This window comes from Erythrolamprus reginae, chromosome 6 (genome assembly GCF_031021105.1).
Source record: "Erythrolamprus reginae isolate rEryReg1 chromosome 6, rEryReg1.hap1, whole genome shotgun sequence".
In the NCBI taxonomy this organism is placed as follows: Eukaryota; Metazoa; Chordata; class Lepidosauria; order Squamata; family Dipsadidae; genus Erythrolamprus; species Erythrolamprus reginae.
In genome coordinates, this window is record NC_091955.1 from 66195603 (window position 1) to 66210745 (window position 15143).

A 15143-nucleotide genomic window follows, 5' to 3' on the forward strand; every position below is an offset into this window, starting at 1 on the left:
TAATAGTAGACAGAGAAATAAGGCTAGAAGAAAGGGGGTGGGGGAAATACTTGCCTCTTTCAATTTTGTTTTCTTCTTGCCTATCTTTGCCTTTCATTCCATCTTTGCCTTTCTTATTTTTTCTTTTAATTTAGCCCATGCTAAGGAAAGATAGGCAGTGTCCATGGGCATGATGGTCTCCAGATCTGTTTGGAGGCTTATCATATTTTAAGAACATCAAGTTGGGGGATACTAAGGCAGACTATCTCCGGGTCATGTTATTTTCTCATATGTATGTCTTTATTTATTGATTTGATTTGATTTGATTTGATTTGATTTGGTTTGGTTTGGTTTGGTTTGATTTGATTTGATTTGATTTGACTTGATTTGTATGCCGCCCCTCTCCGCAGACTCGGAGCGGCTCAAAACAGTAATAAAAACAATATATAATAACAAATCTAATAATTAGAATCTAAAATAATAATCTAAAAGCAAGGAACCCCAATATAAAAAACATACATACAGTCATATCATGCACAAAATCTACATAGGCAGAGGGAGATGTCTCAGTTCCCCCACGCTTGACGACAGAAGTGGGTTTTAAGGAGTTTACGAAAGGCAAGGAGGGTAGGGGCAATTCTAATCTCTGGAGGGAGCTGTTTCCAGAGGGTCGGAGCCGCCACAGAGAAGGCTCTTCCCCTGGGTCCCCCCAGACGACATTGTTTAGTCGATGGGACCCGGAGAAGACCAACTCTGTGGGATCTAACCAGTCGCTGGGATTCGTGCGGCAGAAGGCGGTCTTGCAGATATCCTGGTCCGGTGCCATAAAGGGCTTTATAGATACATTATGTTCCATTTCTTCATAAGTCTCCTAGTATAAAATAGAATATTTATTTATTTATTTATTTTATTCAATTTTTATGCCACCCTTCTCCTTAGACTCAGGGCGGCTTACAACATGTTAGCAATAGCACTTTTTAACAGAGCCAGCATATTGCCCCCACAATCCAGGTTCTCATTTTACGTACCTCGGAAGGATGGAAGGCTGAGTCAATCTTGAGCTGGTGATGAGATTTGAACCGCTGACCTACAGATCGACAGTCAGCTTCAGCGGCCTGCAATACAGCACTCTATCTGCTGCGCCACCCCGGCTCAGATTATTGAAATGTATAGGTCCATTTAAAAATACTTTTAAACATATGGTTCTAAAATAGGTATTTTTAAAGAACTACATAGTGCCTCAAAGGTTTGGCATGGGTCATTTAGGTTATTAAATCTAATCCCTTTTAAAGGCAGGAATCCATAGTAAAGCATCCACAACAAACTAATATTTAGCCTCTGTTTGACTATAACTGGTGAAGATAAATCAACCACTACTTGAAATTCACTTACTTTTAAGAAGTTTTTGTAACATTTAATCTGATCATTCTTATTGCCATTTCTAAACCGTTTGTCTGAATCTTTCTTAAAGTTAGTTCTTGAGCTGAGGTCTGACCAAGAAAAAAAACCCAATCAGAATTATTGCTTCCTGTGATTTGGACACTTTACATCTGTTGAAACAAAGTTGCATTTCTTTTTCTTTTTGATCCACATAATCCAAGCAACATACAGTTTGTAAACAGCTAATATTTCAATGTCTTTTTCTACCCATCTACCCCCACTATTATTGCCAAGGTATATATTCAATAATTCTGGATTTGATTTCTGCTTCATAAGTGTTCTTCCGGCGTGTTTCAACTGCCCGTAATTACAGGGTAATTAGTCCAGGAAGACACACACCACACAATAAAAGGAAAACCCAAAAGTTTTTATAAACAGAAAAACAGAAACAGCTCCCTTTTGAAACGTCAAAGGGATTTTCTGGTACACGCAAGCCACAGGTTAAATGCAATCCAATTGCTCACCCAATAACTGGGAAATTGAGTCCAATTCTAAAGTCCGGAGAGTCCACACACAATCTTGAACAGCACAAAAACCACGATCTTGACGAAACAATGAATCAGATAAATTGCCATGAGCCTAAAATACTAGGCTGCACTTTTATCTGTAGCACTAATTACAGCAGCCCCACCCAACCATAGGTGGCCTCATTTTCTCTTGTAATAATCCTTCAGTTGTTGTCTCCTATGCATCACTCTACGCATGCGTGTATGTGTCATTTTTGTTCAGAATCCAGGGATGATACAGATGATGATATCCTCCTGGGCTGTCTGCCAAACTCCCCTCTTCCCTGTCACTCACGCTTCCTTGGTCAGAGGAGGCTTCGTCGGCAGATTCCATTGGGAGCAAAACAGGCCTGTGGCATGTGGATGTTTTCCCCACATCCACCTGCACATTCCTTGGGGCAGGAGCTGGGCCAGAGCTAACCACAACAATAAGTAATGAGCTTTGCATTTGTTACTATTACATTCCTTGATGGAATTTTCATTGTATTTCTCTAAATGATAAAGTTTGTTTTAGATTTTATATTAATTATCCCATCTATTTTTTTCACTTGCCATTTTGATAAACATTTTATTTTCCTCCTCACCCAAGTGATTAATAAAAAAACTCCTGAAGAATATAGGACCTCGGACTTCTGAGTCTTGCGGCACTCCATTGGTAAGCTCTTCCTGAGTACAGTTTTCAAGCCAGCTACATATTTACACAAATATTAAACCATCTAACCCACTCTTAACTAGCTATGTTAATTAGAATGCCTTGGAATACTTAGTTAAATGCTTTGCTGAAATCAAGTAACATTCTATCCATAATAGTCCCACAATCCATTAAATAATTTATTAGATCAAAACATGTGATAAAGTTAATATGGCAGCACTAATTCTTAATAGGTATATGTAACTTTCAAATAGGTATATACTGCTTTCAAACCTTAAAGACTGATCGCCTTATAAACTGTTTTGGACGTTTTTCCAGGAATTGATGTCAGAAAGATTGGTCTATAATTCCCTATTCTGCAATTGAAAAGAAGAACATCCTTAAGGCAGTTCTTCAGATTTTTCTAAAGATTTGGTCATACAAGGCAGCAAATTCCTACAGTACCTTAAGGAATTTGCTGCTTTGTGTGGCCAAATATTTAGGAAAATATGAAGAGTGGCTGACTGACTTCCTCCTAAACGTTCAAACACTAAATTTTTATTTAACTGTGTAATAAGTCCCATTGTAGCAATATCCTATCCTCTTTTATAGAGCAGATCTATAATTTCCTCTCAAAACTTTCTAAAAGTATTTGGCCATAAAACATTTATTTAAATCTGAAAGATTTCAGCCTTGGAAATACAAAAAACGTTGATTTAATTTGGCATCCATTCTAAACAAAATCCTCCAGATTTGTCTCCTTCACACCTTCTTGAGTGTTTTCTTTTCCGTTTCTCTTCTAGAACAATCTGCTTTTAATGATGTTCTTTTACAAAAATTAAGAATCACGACTAGGAAAAAAAATAAAAGCAGGCAAGATTGCTGAACCCCATGTTCTATCATTGTTAACCCCAATGTGATTTATTATAAAACCGATTCTAAAATCAAAATGACAGATGCTGCTCATTACAAATGTCTTATCCAGCCTCCTGAACGTTCAGTTCAAGCTATTATTTTGTTGTTAGGAATATCCTTATGGATTCGGTTCCAAGCCGGGGGGGGGGGGGGACCCTGGAAATATGGGATTGCTTGGAAAGATGGTTTAATGGAGGACAGCAGGACCACATGGTCTGAAGTAATAATTCATTTTTATTTTATTTATTTATTTATTTGTCCAATACACAAAACACATCGAGGGGAATGGGCACGAAGTATTACATACAAGGAAAAGATATGAAAATGGAGGAGAAGATATATGAAAGGGAAGAAAGACATATGACATATGGGATAAGGGATAAGGGGAGACAAATTAGACAGGGGACGAAAGGCACACTGGTGCACTTATGTACACCCCTTACTGACCTCGTAGGAACCTGGCGAGGTCAATCATGGATAGTCTAGGAGTGAAATGTTGGGGGTTAGGGGTTGACACTACTGAGTCAGGTAATGAGTTCCATGCTTCGACAACTCGATTGCTAAAGTCATATTTTTTACAGTCGAGCTTAGAGCAATTAATATTGAGTTTGAATTTGTTGCGTGCTCTTGTGTTGTTGCGGTTGAAGCTGAAGTAGTCATTGACAGGCAGGATGTTGCAGCATATGATCTTGTGGGCAATACTTTGATCGTGTTTTAGGCGTCGTAGTTCTAAGCTTTCTAGGCCTAAGATTGAAAGTCTGTTTTCGTAGGGCATTCCGTTTCGAGTGGAGGAGTGAAGGGCTCTTCTGGTGAAGTATCTTTGGACGTTTTCTAGGGTGTTGATGTCCGAGATGTGGTGTGGGTTCCAGACAGATGAACTGTATTCAAGGATGGGTCTGGCAAATGTTTTGTAGGCTCTGGTGAGTAGTGTGAGATTAGTAATAATAATAATAATAATTTATTAGATTTGTATGCCACCCCTCTCCGAAGACTCGGGGCGCCATACATGAAGTCCTAGGAAAAGGGAGATCATCACATGCCTCAAGGATGTTGAAGAAGAAGAGAAGGAAGTTGCTGAGAATCCCTGAATTTTTTTATATGCTCTGTTGGGCCACACCTCAGAGTTTCCTGTTCCTGTATAAGAAATGTATTCTGATTGATGGTCAGACACGCAGTGGCCATGGTGGGGATTCTTAGCTAGCTCTGTAGGCTTTTGTCTGTGTCCCAGGCTTCGCTGATGTAATCTTCCAAGGTGCCTTTGCTGAGTTTCTGTTTGCTAGATGGGTCTGCCTTGGAGGGGTATGTTATGTTTGCAAGTTGTTAGAATAAATGTGATCGCTGATTGGAGCAGGGCGACCAATAAGAAGCCCGCTAGCGCAACCAATTGGAAGCCGAGGCGCGACCAATAAGGAGCCTCCGGGCGCAACCAATAGGAAGCTCCGGCGCGAAGTCTTGAAACATTGTCACCAATCCCAGCGATAGTAACAAAGTATATAAGGTGCGGTTTTGGCCGCTGGTTTTTTAAGTCACTCCCTGCCTGCGAGCTGGTCACTTTAGATGTTCCTGATTGTTAAATAAAGAGCTGTTATCCTCTTCATCAGCCTCCAGCCTCTGATTTAGCAGTGGCGACGAGGGGTTCGAGCCTTCGCATTCCAGAGATGGCTTCAGCAATGCCGCACGCCTTGCCTTTCTTCAACCCAGACGAGGATACATGGACAGCATACATGTCCAGTTAGATCTTTGCTATGTAGAATAGACTGGTCCAGGGTATTAACAAAGGTGGGGGAGATGAGTGAGCTGGGCCATTCCTTCATGGCACGTTGACAAAGTTGAGGGGCTAGGAGTGAGTTTTTTTCCTGCCTAAAAGCATGTTTTTCCATTTCTCAGTCAGGGATATTCTATATAATATTCTGCCTTTTTAATATTCCCTAGGCCTAGGGTATTTCATTTTTCTAGGCGGTGGGTGGGTGCTAACTTCCTACAATTTCCTTCCATAACAAATTCTACTGTCAATTTTTTTTTCTCCGTAAGGAATGTTTTCTAACATTCAAGCAGTATGTGTTTGCCTGGTATGAAGCTCATAATTCCATGTCTTGAGTCACAGTTTTCTTCTGGGACACATTCCTGTATGTATCGGAAGAGTGTTGATATATTGTCCTGCAATTGACTTCCCTAATCTTTCTTCAAGGAATTTAATAGCTAAGCCTCTGAGGATTGTATGCCATCTGCTTCAATGGTGCTTTATCTTCCAGAGGTTCTAAAAGCACTCAAGAGCAAACTGTTTAAAGGTCGCAAAGCATCAGTGAGAGACCACTCTGCCTTCGTAACTTCCTCTACTTCAACAAAATAGTTTCTATACATGCACAGAAGATTCGTTGAGGGAATGTATTGAAACTCAGAGCTGCTTTGTTCCAGAAGTTGGAAGACTGGTGTTATGTGATTTCTGACAGTCTCAAAATGGATGAACAGTGCAGTCAGGCGGTAGGGAAAGCAAGTAGGATGCTTGGCTGCATAGCTAGAGGTATAACAAGCAGGAAGAGGGAGATTATGATCCCGCTATATAGAGTGCTGGCGAGACCACATTTGGAATACTGTGTTCAGTTCTGGAGACCTCACCTACAAAAAGATATTGACAAAATTGAACGGGTCCAAAGACGGGCTACAAGAATGGTGGAAGGTCTTAAGCATAAAACGTATCAGGAAAGACTTAATGAACTCAATCTGTATAGTCTGGAGGACAGAAGGGAAAGGGGGGACATGATTGAAACATTTAAATATGTTAAAGGGTTAAATAAGGTCCAGGAGGGAAGTGTTTTTAGTAGGAAAGTGAACACAAGAACAAGGGGACACAATCTGAAGTTAGTTGGGGGAAAGATCAAAAGCAACATGAGAAAATATTATTTTATTGAAAGAGTAGTAGATCAAACTTGGAACAAACTTCCAGCAGACGTGGTAGATAAATCCACAGTAATTGAATTTAAACATGCCTGGGATAAACATATATCCATCCTAAGATAAAATACAGAAAATAGTATAAGGGCAGACTAGATGGATCATGAGGTCTTTTTCTGCCGTCAGTCTTCTATGTTTCTGTTTCTATGCCGTTTCCTTTAGGCCAGGGGTCTCCAACCTTGACAAATTTAAGACTTGTGGACTTCACCTTCCAGAATTCCTCAGCCAGCTTTGCTGGGAGTTGAAGCTCACAAGTCTTAAAGTTGCCGAGATTGGAGACCCCTGGCTTAGGCAATTCAAAGGGATACTTATCTTTTATCTTTATCAACACAAAATGTCCTGTTAACTACATGTCCCTTAAAAGAGTTACACATACAGTGTTCCCTCAATTTTCGCGGGTTCGGATTTCGCAAAAAGTCTATACCACGGTTTTTCAAAAATATTAATTAAAAAATACTTTGTGATTTTTTTCCCCCTATAGCATGGTTTTTTCCACCCCATGACGTCATGTTATTGCCAAGCTTTCGTCCGCCTTTATAAATAAACTTTAATAAATTTTAAACTTTTTAAAATAAACTTTAATAAATAAACATGGTGAGTAATAATCTAAATGGTTGCTGAGGGAATGGGAAATGGTAATTTAGGGGTTTAAAGTGTTCAGGGAAGGCTTGTGATACTGTTCATAGCCAAAAATAGTGTATTTACTTCCGCATCTCTACTTCGTGGAAATTCGACTTTCGCGGGCGGTCTCGGAACGCATCCCCCGCGAAAGTCGAGGGAACACTGTGTTTGTTTTGAGTTTCCTGTCATCCTCATTCAAACTTGTTCCAGTTTATCCTTTTGAGACGGGAACTAGATGCAATATTGGTGGTAGGTCTGACATAACAGAGTAGATGTGCTGTTTCCTACAATTTTAACTGCATTTGTGCTAATGCAATATAACATCAAGGGTGTTTTAGCACAATTAAGTGAAATAAGTTTCTCTGGCTGAAAAAATGTGTCTGATTTCTAATGTAATCAGAGTAAAGGAAGAAAAAATAGGCTTCTCGATATTCCTAGTGGATTATCGATTCTGGCAAACAGTAATAAGGACTTGCTCTAGTTATGGATCTTCTCTATCTTAATACCAACTGTGACCTCAGCACCTAAAGTTATAGAGTATTCAGAACTGTAAAATTAAAATTATTACACAGTTTGGGGAAAACTGCATAGTTGGATAGAAAAGAAAAAAGAATCTAATTAACATTTAAGAAAAAGAAAGAATAGTTGCAAACAGAAATGTAACATATTAAGCTGATTGACTTTGTGCTTGTTTTATGTTTGTAAGTACGTTTGTATGTTTACTTTTGTTTTGTTTTTCATTACTAAAATTAAATTAAAAATTAAAAAAAAATCAAGTAACTTTATATCCTAAACTTTTTGGAGAGAGGAACTTTAGATATTGCTACATCTTAATAAGCCTCAATTAAAAGTAACACATATGTTGTTATATATGTTCACCCATCCATTGGTTGATGCAAGTATGTGTACGTGCATATGTGTGTGTTTTTTTAATGCTATGGCATCAGTCCTAGTAGGGTTACTGCTCCCTTTTGGAAATCACTTGGGACCCTAATGACTGCAGGATCATGATCCTTTCTCCCAAAGCCCAATCCTAACCATACTGGAGTACTCTAGGAACGTAACTACAGTAGTCCCTTGCTATACCGCGCTTCACCTACTGCGGCTTCACTTCATCGCGGGTTTTCAAGAAATATTAATGAGAAAAATCATTCGCGGATCTTCGCTGGTTCGCGGGTTTCTGAGGAAGTCGATCGGCAGATTTAAACAGCCCGCCGAACTCGATCAGCAGGTTTTAAAAAAAATATATATCTAAAATTGTAAATACTGTATTTAAATACTGTATCTAAAATAAATTCTGTGTGGGAAGGGTTTATAAACACTTAAAACAATGAAAACTTACCAAACAATTACAATATAAATACTTAAATAAGTACTATCAGTCGATAAATTCCACATCGTGGATTTCACCTATCGCGGCCGGGTCTGGAACGTAACACCAGCGATAGGTGAGGGACTACTGTACATCAATAATGGCATCTCTGAATTCTCTCTGTGTATGTGATTATTTTCCCTTATTTTTAATCTATTTTTTTAATCTCCCTTTCTATCTTTTCTCTGAGTACAGCAGGACAATCCCACTCGAACGAATGCTTCTTCTACTTCTGCCCCTGTGCCAGCCCAGGAGACCATCCACACCAAGATGGAGGAACTGGAAGGACAAATTCTCTCTAAGCTTTTGGCCCTGGAGAAAGAACGCACCTCCATCAGCAGCAGCCACAACCAACAGCAACACAATGTCGAAAAGGAGCTGGATGCTCTCCATAACCGGGTCGTTGAGCTTGAGCATGGTTAGTGTGACTATAAGGAGCGCAGAATATGGGGTTAGATCCAGAACTTTCATACATTCATTTTTAATATACTACTCAAAAAAATAAAGGGAACACTCAAATGACACATCCTAGATCTGAATGAATGAAATGTTCTCATTTAATACTTTGTTCTGTACAAAGTTGAATGTGCTGACCACAAAATGAAATTGATTGTCAATCAGTGTTGCTTCCTAAGTGGACAGTTTAATTTCACAGAAGTTTGATTTCCTTGGAGTTATATTCTATTGTATTTATATTCTATTCTATTTATTTTTTGAGCAGTGTACATATTTATATAACTCTGGGTATCGGTCATATTTATTTATTTTAAACAAAGATTTAACAATTAGAAAGGAATGCATCAAAATGCCGTGCTGTTGAAATGTTTATCATTAAGAGCTTTCTGATCTGGTGCTACTCATTTATTACACAGTGGGTCTCTTCTGCTCATGGTTCCTCAGCAAATATTATCTGATGGTGTAGGCCCCAGTGAAAACTTCCATACAGCCACTGTAAAATAATTAGCAACCATTGATTGACACAAGTAGCTTCTGTAACTTGGATGACTCTTCTCTTACAGCCAGCTACGCTAGTGACCATCTTTTCCCCATTTGTGGCTGTGGATCCCACAAATTAGTTATGTGCTAGGTAGTATTTCTTAAATCTAAGAATTCATTTTGGCAAATGACCTTGAATTCTGATAGAATGTGACTAATGTACTGATTATTTATAAATAATATATGATACTACTCTGTAGTATCATCCCCTAACCCCCAATACACTTTACCCTTAGACTATCCATGGTTGACTTCACCAAGTTCCTAAGAGGCCAGTAAGGGGCATACATAAGTGCACCAGAGTGCCTACCATCCCCGGTCCTATTGTCTCTCCTATATCTCCTATATCTTCTCTTCTATACCTATATCTTTTTCTGCTATTCTCTCATAGTTATATTTCACTCCTTTATTTTCTCCTCTATTCCCCCTTTAATACATTCTACCTGATTATATCCTCTATAACCCTCATTGTGTATTATTGTAAATTGGACAAAACAAATAAATAAATAAAAATAAAAATAAAATAAAATCTGACACCCATTTCAGCAGCTCTTTCCGATAACGACGGACTGATCATATATTAGGATTTTTATTTTTATTTTTAAATTAATGGGCTTTTAATTATTTCTAACATCAGACTACTATTGTACACTGCTTTACTGTTGCTGTTAGCCGCCCCGAGTCTCCGGAGAGGAGCGGCATACAAATCCAATAGATAGATAGATAGATAGATAGATAGATAGATAGATAGATAGATAGATAGATAGATAGATAGATAGATAGATAGATAGATAAATAGATAAATATTTCTCTATTTCTGCAGATCTTTCATAAATCGTTTGACTCTTATTTATCTCCTGTGCACATAGAAACAACCACCTTCAATTCTCCTGGAGCCTTTAAAGTCTCCATCCCCGTACGAAACAACTACATGTATGCTCGGATGAAGAAAAGCTTGCCTGAACTATATGCCTTCACTATCAGCATGTGGCTGAAAGCTAAGAATGCAGCAGAAGTGGGCACCCCTTTCTCCTACTCGGCACCTGGACAAGCCAATGAACTTGTACTGATAGTATGGGGAAACAATCCTATGGAACTTATAATTAATGACAAGGTAAGATAAAGGAAGTTTCCAGCATAGAACGAATTGAATGGCACAAGCACTGCCCTGTTCTAAAAGTGGCATTAGCTGTAATAACAATGTATGATTTCCTTAGGCTGGAGTACCATTGTAGCATGGAAGGACTGCACTACAAAAGTCATCTTGACATTTGTGACCTCCCTGTGCAGACACAAGGGCTTGTATGCCCTGTCGGTACCACTCCTTGTTCTGGTCATGAAGCCATTTCTGCACTGTGCAAATCTCCTCTTTGTCATCCTCAAAATGTGTTCCGTGAATGGCATTCATTCAGATCCATGCAGATTCCCCATAAACTATACACAAATATTTGTGAATGTTCCCAACAGTTCCTTTCTCTGCAGTGAAAAATTCAATGACGACACACTGCTTGTAACGTACATCACTTACAGACGCCATTTCAAAACACTGCTGCAGCTACACTATCTGTCTCAAAAAATGCAAAATTATATACATGCACTCCTGACAATTCAAATAATGTATATCTAAAGTTTCGCATTCATACCATTACTGTAGCCTGAGGAAAAAAATTTGGTGCATTACTTTCTGGGCAACCCTCGTAGACTGTAAAATGATTGGGACACCAACTGTAACAGTGAAGGGTATGCGAATTTTAGGAAAAGACAAAAAGGCATCTACAAAGACACCTATTTGCACTAGGCTCTTAATGCACTCTCTGTTCTATTCTGTTTGAAAGGTGGCTCATCTGCCTGTAACTTTAAAGGATGGGGCATGGCACCATATTTGCGTTACATGGATCACTCGGGATGGCATATGGTCTGTGTATCAAGATGGAGTGGAGCGTGGCGCCAGTGACAACCTAGCATCTTGGCATTCAATCAAACCTCACGGGGTGATGATCTTGGGCCAGGAACAGGCAAGTCTCATTTGTCCACACGATCTTGAAAATTAATGACCAAAACAATATTTAAGCAACTTGACTAGCAAATGAACTAAAGGAACTTAATTTGAACCTAAGAGATAGATCCCCATTAGTCTTTTCTTGACTGTGTCAAACCCATCAGTCTTAAAATCTAGAAAATTAAAAGATTTTTGGCGTAAATGAGTCCCTGAAACTTAGGGACCAAGAGCATGAAATGGCTGTGCCTACCATTTATGGTTTCCCTATTCCGTATCATAGAATAGAAAATGGAATAGGATAGGATAGGATAGTATAGACTAGGATAGGATAGGATAGGATAGGATAAACTAGAATAGAATAGAATTCTTTATTGGCCAAGTGTGGTTGGTTGGACACACAAGGAATTTGTCTTCATGCATATGTTCTAATTGTATATAAAAGAAAGAATATATTCATCAAGAATCATAAGGCACAACACTTAATGATAGTCTGGATACAAATAAGCAATCAAATCATATTAGGAACCAGTCAAAATAAATCATAAGGATACAAACAATCAAGTTACAATTATACAGTCATGAGTGGGAGGAGAGGGATGATAGGAATGCTGAGAAAATTAATAGTAATAGTAATGCAGACTTGGTGAATAGTTTGACAGTGTTGAGGGAATTATTTGTTTAGCAAATTGGTGTCTAATTGTTCTTGTGAGCAGTGCTCTGTGGTGTTATTTTGAGGGTAGGAGTTGAAACAATTCATGTCCAGGATGCGAAGGGTCAGTAAATATTTTCATGGCCCTCTTTTTGAGTTGTGTAGTATACAATGGAAGGCAGATTGGTAGCAATTGTTTTTTTCTGCAGTTCTAATTATCCTTTGAAGTTTTCCCATTAACTACCCTATTCCTACAAAATATGAAATGCAGCTCTCAAAACTGAAGAATTGGTAACCTCTGCATTAAAATTAATAGTTACCTTCAGTAACAATATTTTTCTATCCACTTATTTTCTAGTTTTTCTTCGACTTTTTCATCTACTCTGAGTCGTCCAATGGTTGTTTCATTCTTTTCCATTTATTTATTTATTATTTAGATTTGTATGCCGCCCCTCTCCGCAGACTCGGGGCGGCTCACAACAAAATAAAACAATTCATAACAAATCTAAATCGTAGTTTAAAATATTTTAAAACCCCATTTACTAAACAAACATACATACAAACATACCATTCATAAATTGTATATGCCCGGGGGAGATGTCTCAGTTCCCCCATGCCTGACGACAAAGGTGGGTTTTAAGGAGCTTACAAAAGGCAAGGAGAGTAGGGGCAGTTCTAATCTCTGGGGGGAGTTGGTTCCAGAGGGCCAAGGGCCGCCACAGAGAAGGCTCTTCCCCTGGGGCCCGCCAACCGACATTGTTTAGTTGATGGAATCCGGAGAAGGCCAACTCTGTGGGGCCTAATCGGTCGCTGGGATTCGTGCGGCAGAAGGCGGTCTCGGAGGTATTCTGGCCCAATGCCATGAAGGGCTTTAAAGGTCATAACCAACACTTTGAATTGTGACCGGAAATTGATCTGCAACCAATTTACTTTGTGTGTTTTCCCATTTTTCCTTTTTGATGCCACAGGATACACTGGGAGGGAGATTCGATGCCACTCAGGCCTTCGTTGGGGAAATTTCTCAGTTCAACATGTGGGATCGTGTCCTGATGCCAGCAGAGATCGTAGGCCTGGCCAATTGCACCAGCCACCTGCAAGGCAACGTAGCCCAGTGGGATGAGAAGCTGGTTGAAGTCCACGGAGGGGCAGCCAAGTTAAGTTTTGAGATCTGCGAGGCAAAAATGAAGGCATGAAGGCCTCTCGTTCCTGCCACGAGGGAGGAGCATGCAAGCCACATTTCCTTCTTTCAATCTGCTTTGGGAAAGAAAGAACAACAGTTGCTTTCTCCCATCCAGCAACTTCTTACATTCGGCCTAGAGAGGGGGAAAATGTGTGTATGTGTGTGTGTGTGTTTGTGTTAGAGAAAGAGAACACGTGTACACAAGGAAGCCTTCTAAACGTAAACATGGAATTATGACACTATTATTCATTGTTTTAGTAAAATATTTTTAAATTCATTCTGTGAGTGACTAGACATTCCACCAAGGAAGCAAAAGTGGTTGGAAAGTAGCCAATCTTGAAGATAAAGGATGACTAGGAAATTGTTAGTAGAACTAGCATCTCCAGAACTTCCACTGCTGTCCCATTGCTGATAGTTTCAGTGATGGAACTTGAACTCTGTTCATTGGGATTGTAAAAGCATTAAAGCACTGTGTTGACATTTGCCCACTTATAACCCTCTGACCATCTAGACCAGTGTTTCCCAACCTTGGCAACTTGAAGATATTTGGACTTCAACTCCCAGAATTCCCCAGCCAGCGAATTCTGGGAGTTGAAGTCCAAATATCTTCAAGTTGCCAAGGTTGGAAAACACTGATCTAGACCAGGGGTCCCCAACCTTGGCAACTTTTAAGACTTGTGGACTTCAACCCCCAGAATTCCTCAGTGCTGCCTGAGGAATTCTGGGGGTTGAAGTCCCCAAGTCTTAAAGTTGCCAAGGTTGGAGACCTCTGGTCTAGAATACACAACCCAATATTCTTCTAATATCTGCATGTCCTCATCAGGATGTTCAGCTGTTTTATCTTCCTTCTAGCTTTAGTTCGTAGTCTTCCTTGTAAGGTAAAGCATTGTCACTAAGCAAAAAGTGCCAGCAGTTTCCTTAAATTCACAAAGGCCTATGGTTTGATGTTCAGATACTTTTTTTTTACACCAGAGGTATCATTTCCCTAATCGGTTACTTGAATTCCTATGTTGACCTGCCAATCTTTTTTTTTTTTATTTCTCTAGATTATATATTTTCAAACTCTTTTTAAAAAACCTTTCTTATAAGCCATAATGACAGATTTTAAGAAAGGCGAGTTCTAAGTGGTAGGCGTAGAGTATGAGCAGTCTTGGTCAAGCCTTTTTCTACCCCCATGTTCCCTTTCATTGCTGCCTTTCCTTCCTAAGGGCTGAACTTTCACAAGCTTGGCTCGTTTTGTTGATCATCATCACAGTGACTTGCAGCTGATCGTGTGTGAATTGTGTTCATTAAAAAGCATTGTGTCTGAAGTGATGTGATATGTGATATGGTATGATATGAAAACTTTTGTTATGCTCTATGATAGCTTTTTTTTATCCATGTTTTCTCCTCTTCCTCTTCCTCCTCCTCTTCCTCCTCCTCCTCTATGAATATCAACTCAAAGATTTATCTGCAAAAGTCATGTTTACTGTAGGATTCTGAGAGTTGAAATCTATGTACCTGAATGATGCCCAAGTTGAAGAAAGTTGGCCAAACTATTTGACTGGATGAATTGTTGATTCATGAGAGATAGAAGGATGTCAGGAAATAATATTTGGGACCACACTCAAGCCAATATAATGATTATTCATTTTTATTTTATTTATTTATTTGTTTATTTGTTTGCTTGTTTATTTATTTTGTCCAATGCACAATACATATAGAAGAGAATAGACATGAGGTAATATATATAAAGAAAAATATAAAAATAGAGGAGAAGATATATGAAAGGAAGAATATATATATATATATGAGATAAAGGAAAGACAATTGGACAGGGGATGAAAGGCACACTAGTGCACTTATGTACACCCCTTAGGCACCTGGAAAGGTCAATCATGGATAGTCTAAGGGAGAAATGTTG

General features: G+C 39.0%; 1 protein-coding gene across 1 annotated transcript in view; it reads left to right on the forward strand.

The window, feature by feature from the left end:
• Positions 1–13482, forward strand: part of NPTXR (neuronal pentraxin receptor) — a 29487-nt gene extending 16005 nt beyond the window's left edge. Inside the window, exons 2-5 of the mRNA XM_070756099.1 lie at positions 8612–8834; positions 10282–10526; positions 11248–11427; positions 13029–13482. Coding sequence (XP_070612200.1) covers positions 8612–8834; positions 10282–10526; positions 11248–11427; positions 13029–13253 — 873 coding nt within the window. The 3' untranslated portion in view covers positions 13254–13482. The remainder of the gene's footprint in view (positions 1–8611; positions 8835–10281; positions 10527–11247; positions 11428–13028) is intronic.
• The last annotated feature ends 1661 nt before the right edge of the window (positions 13483–15143 follow it).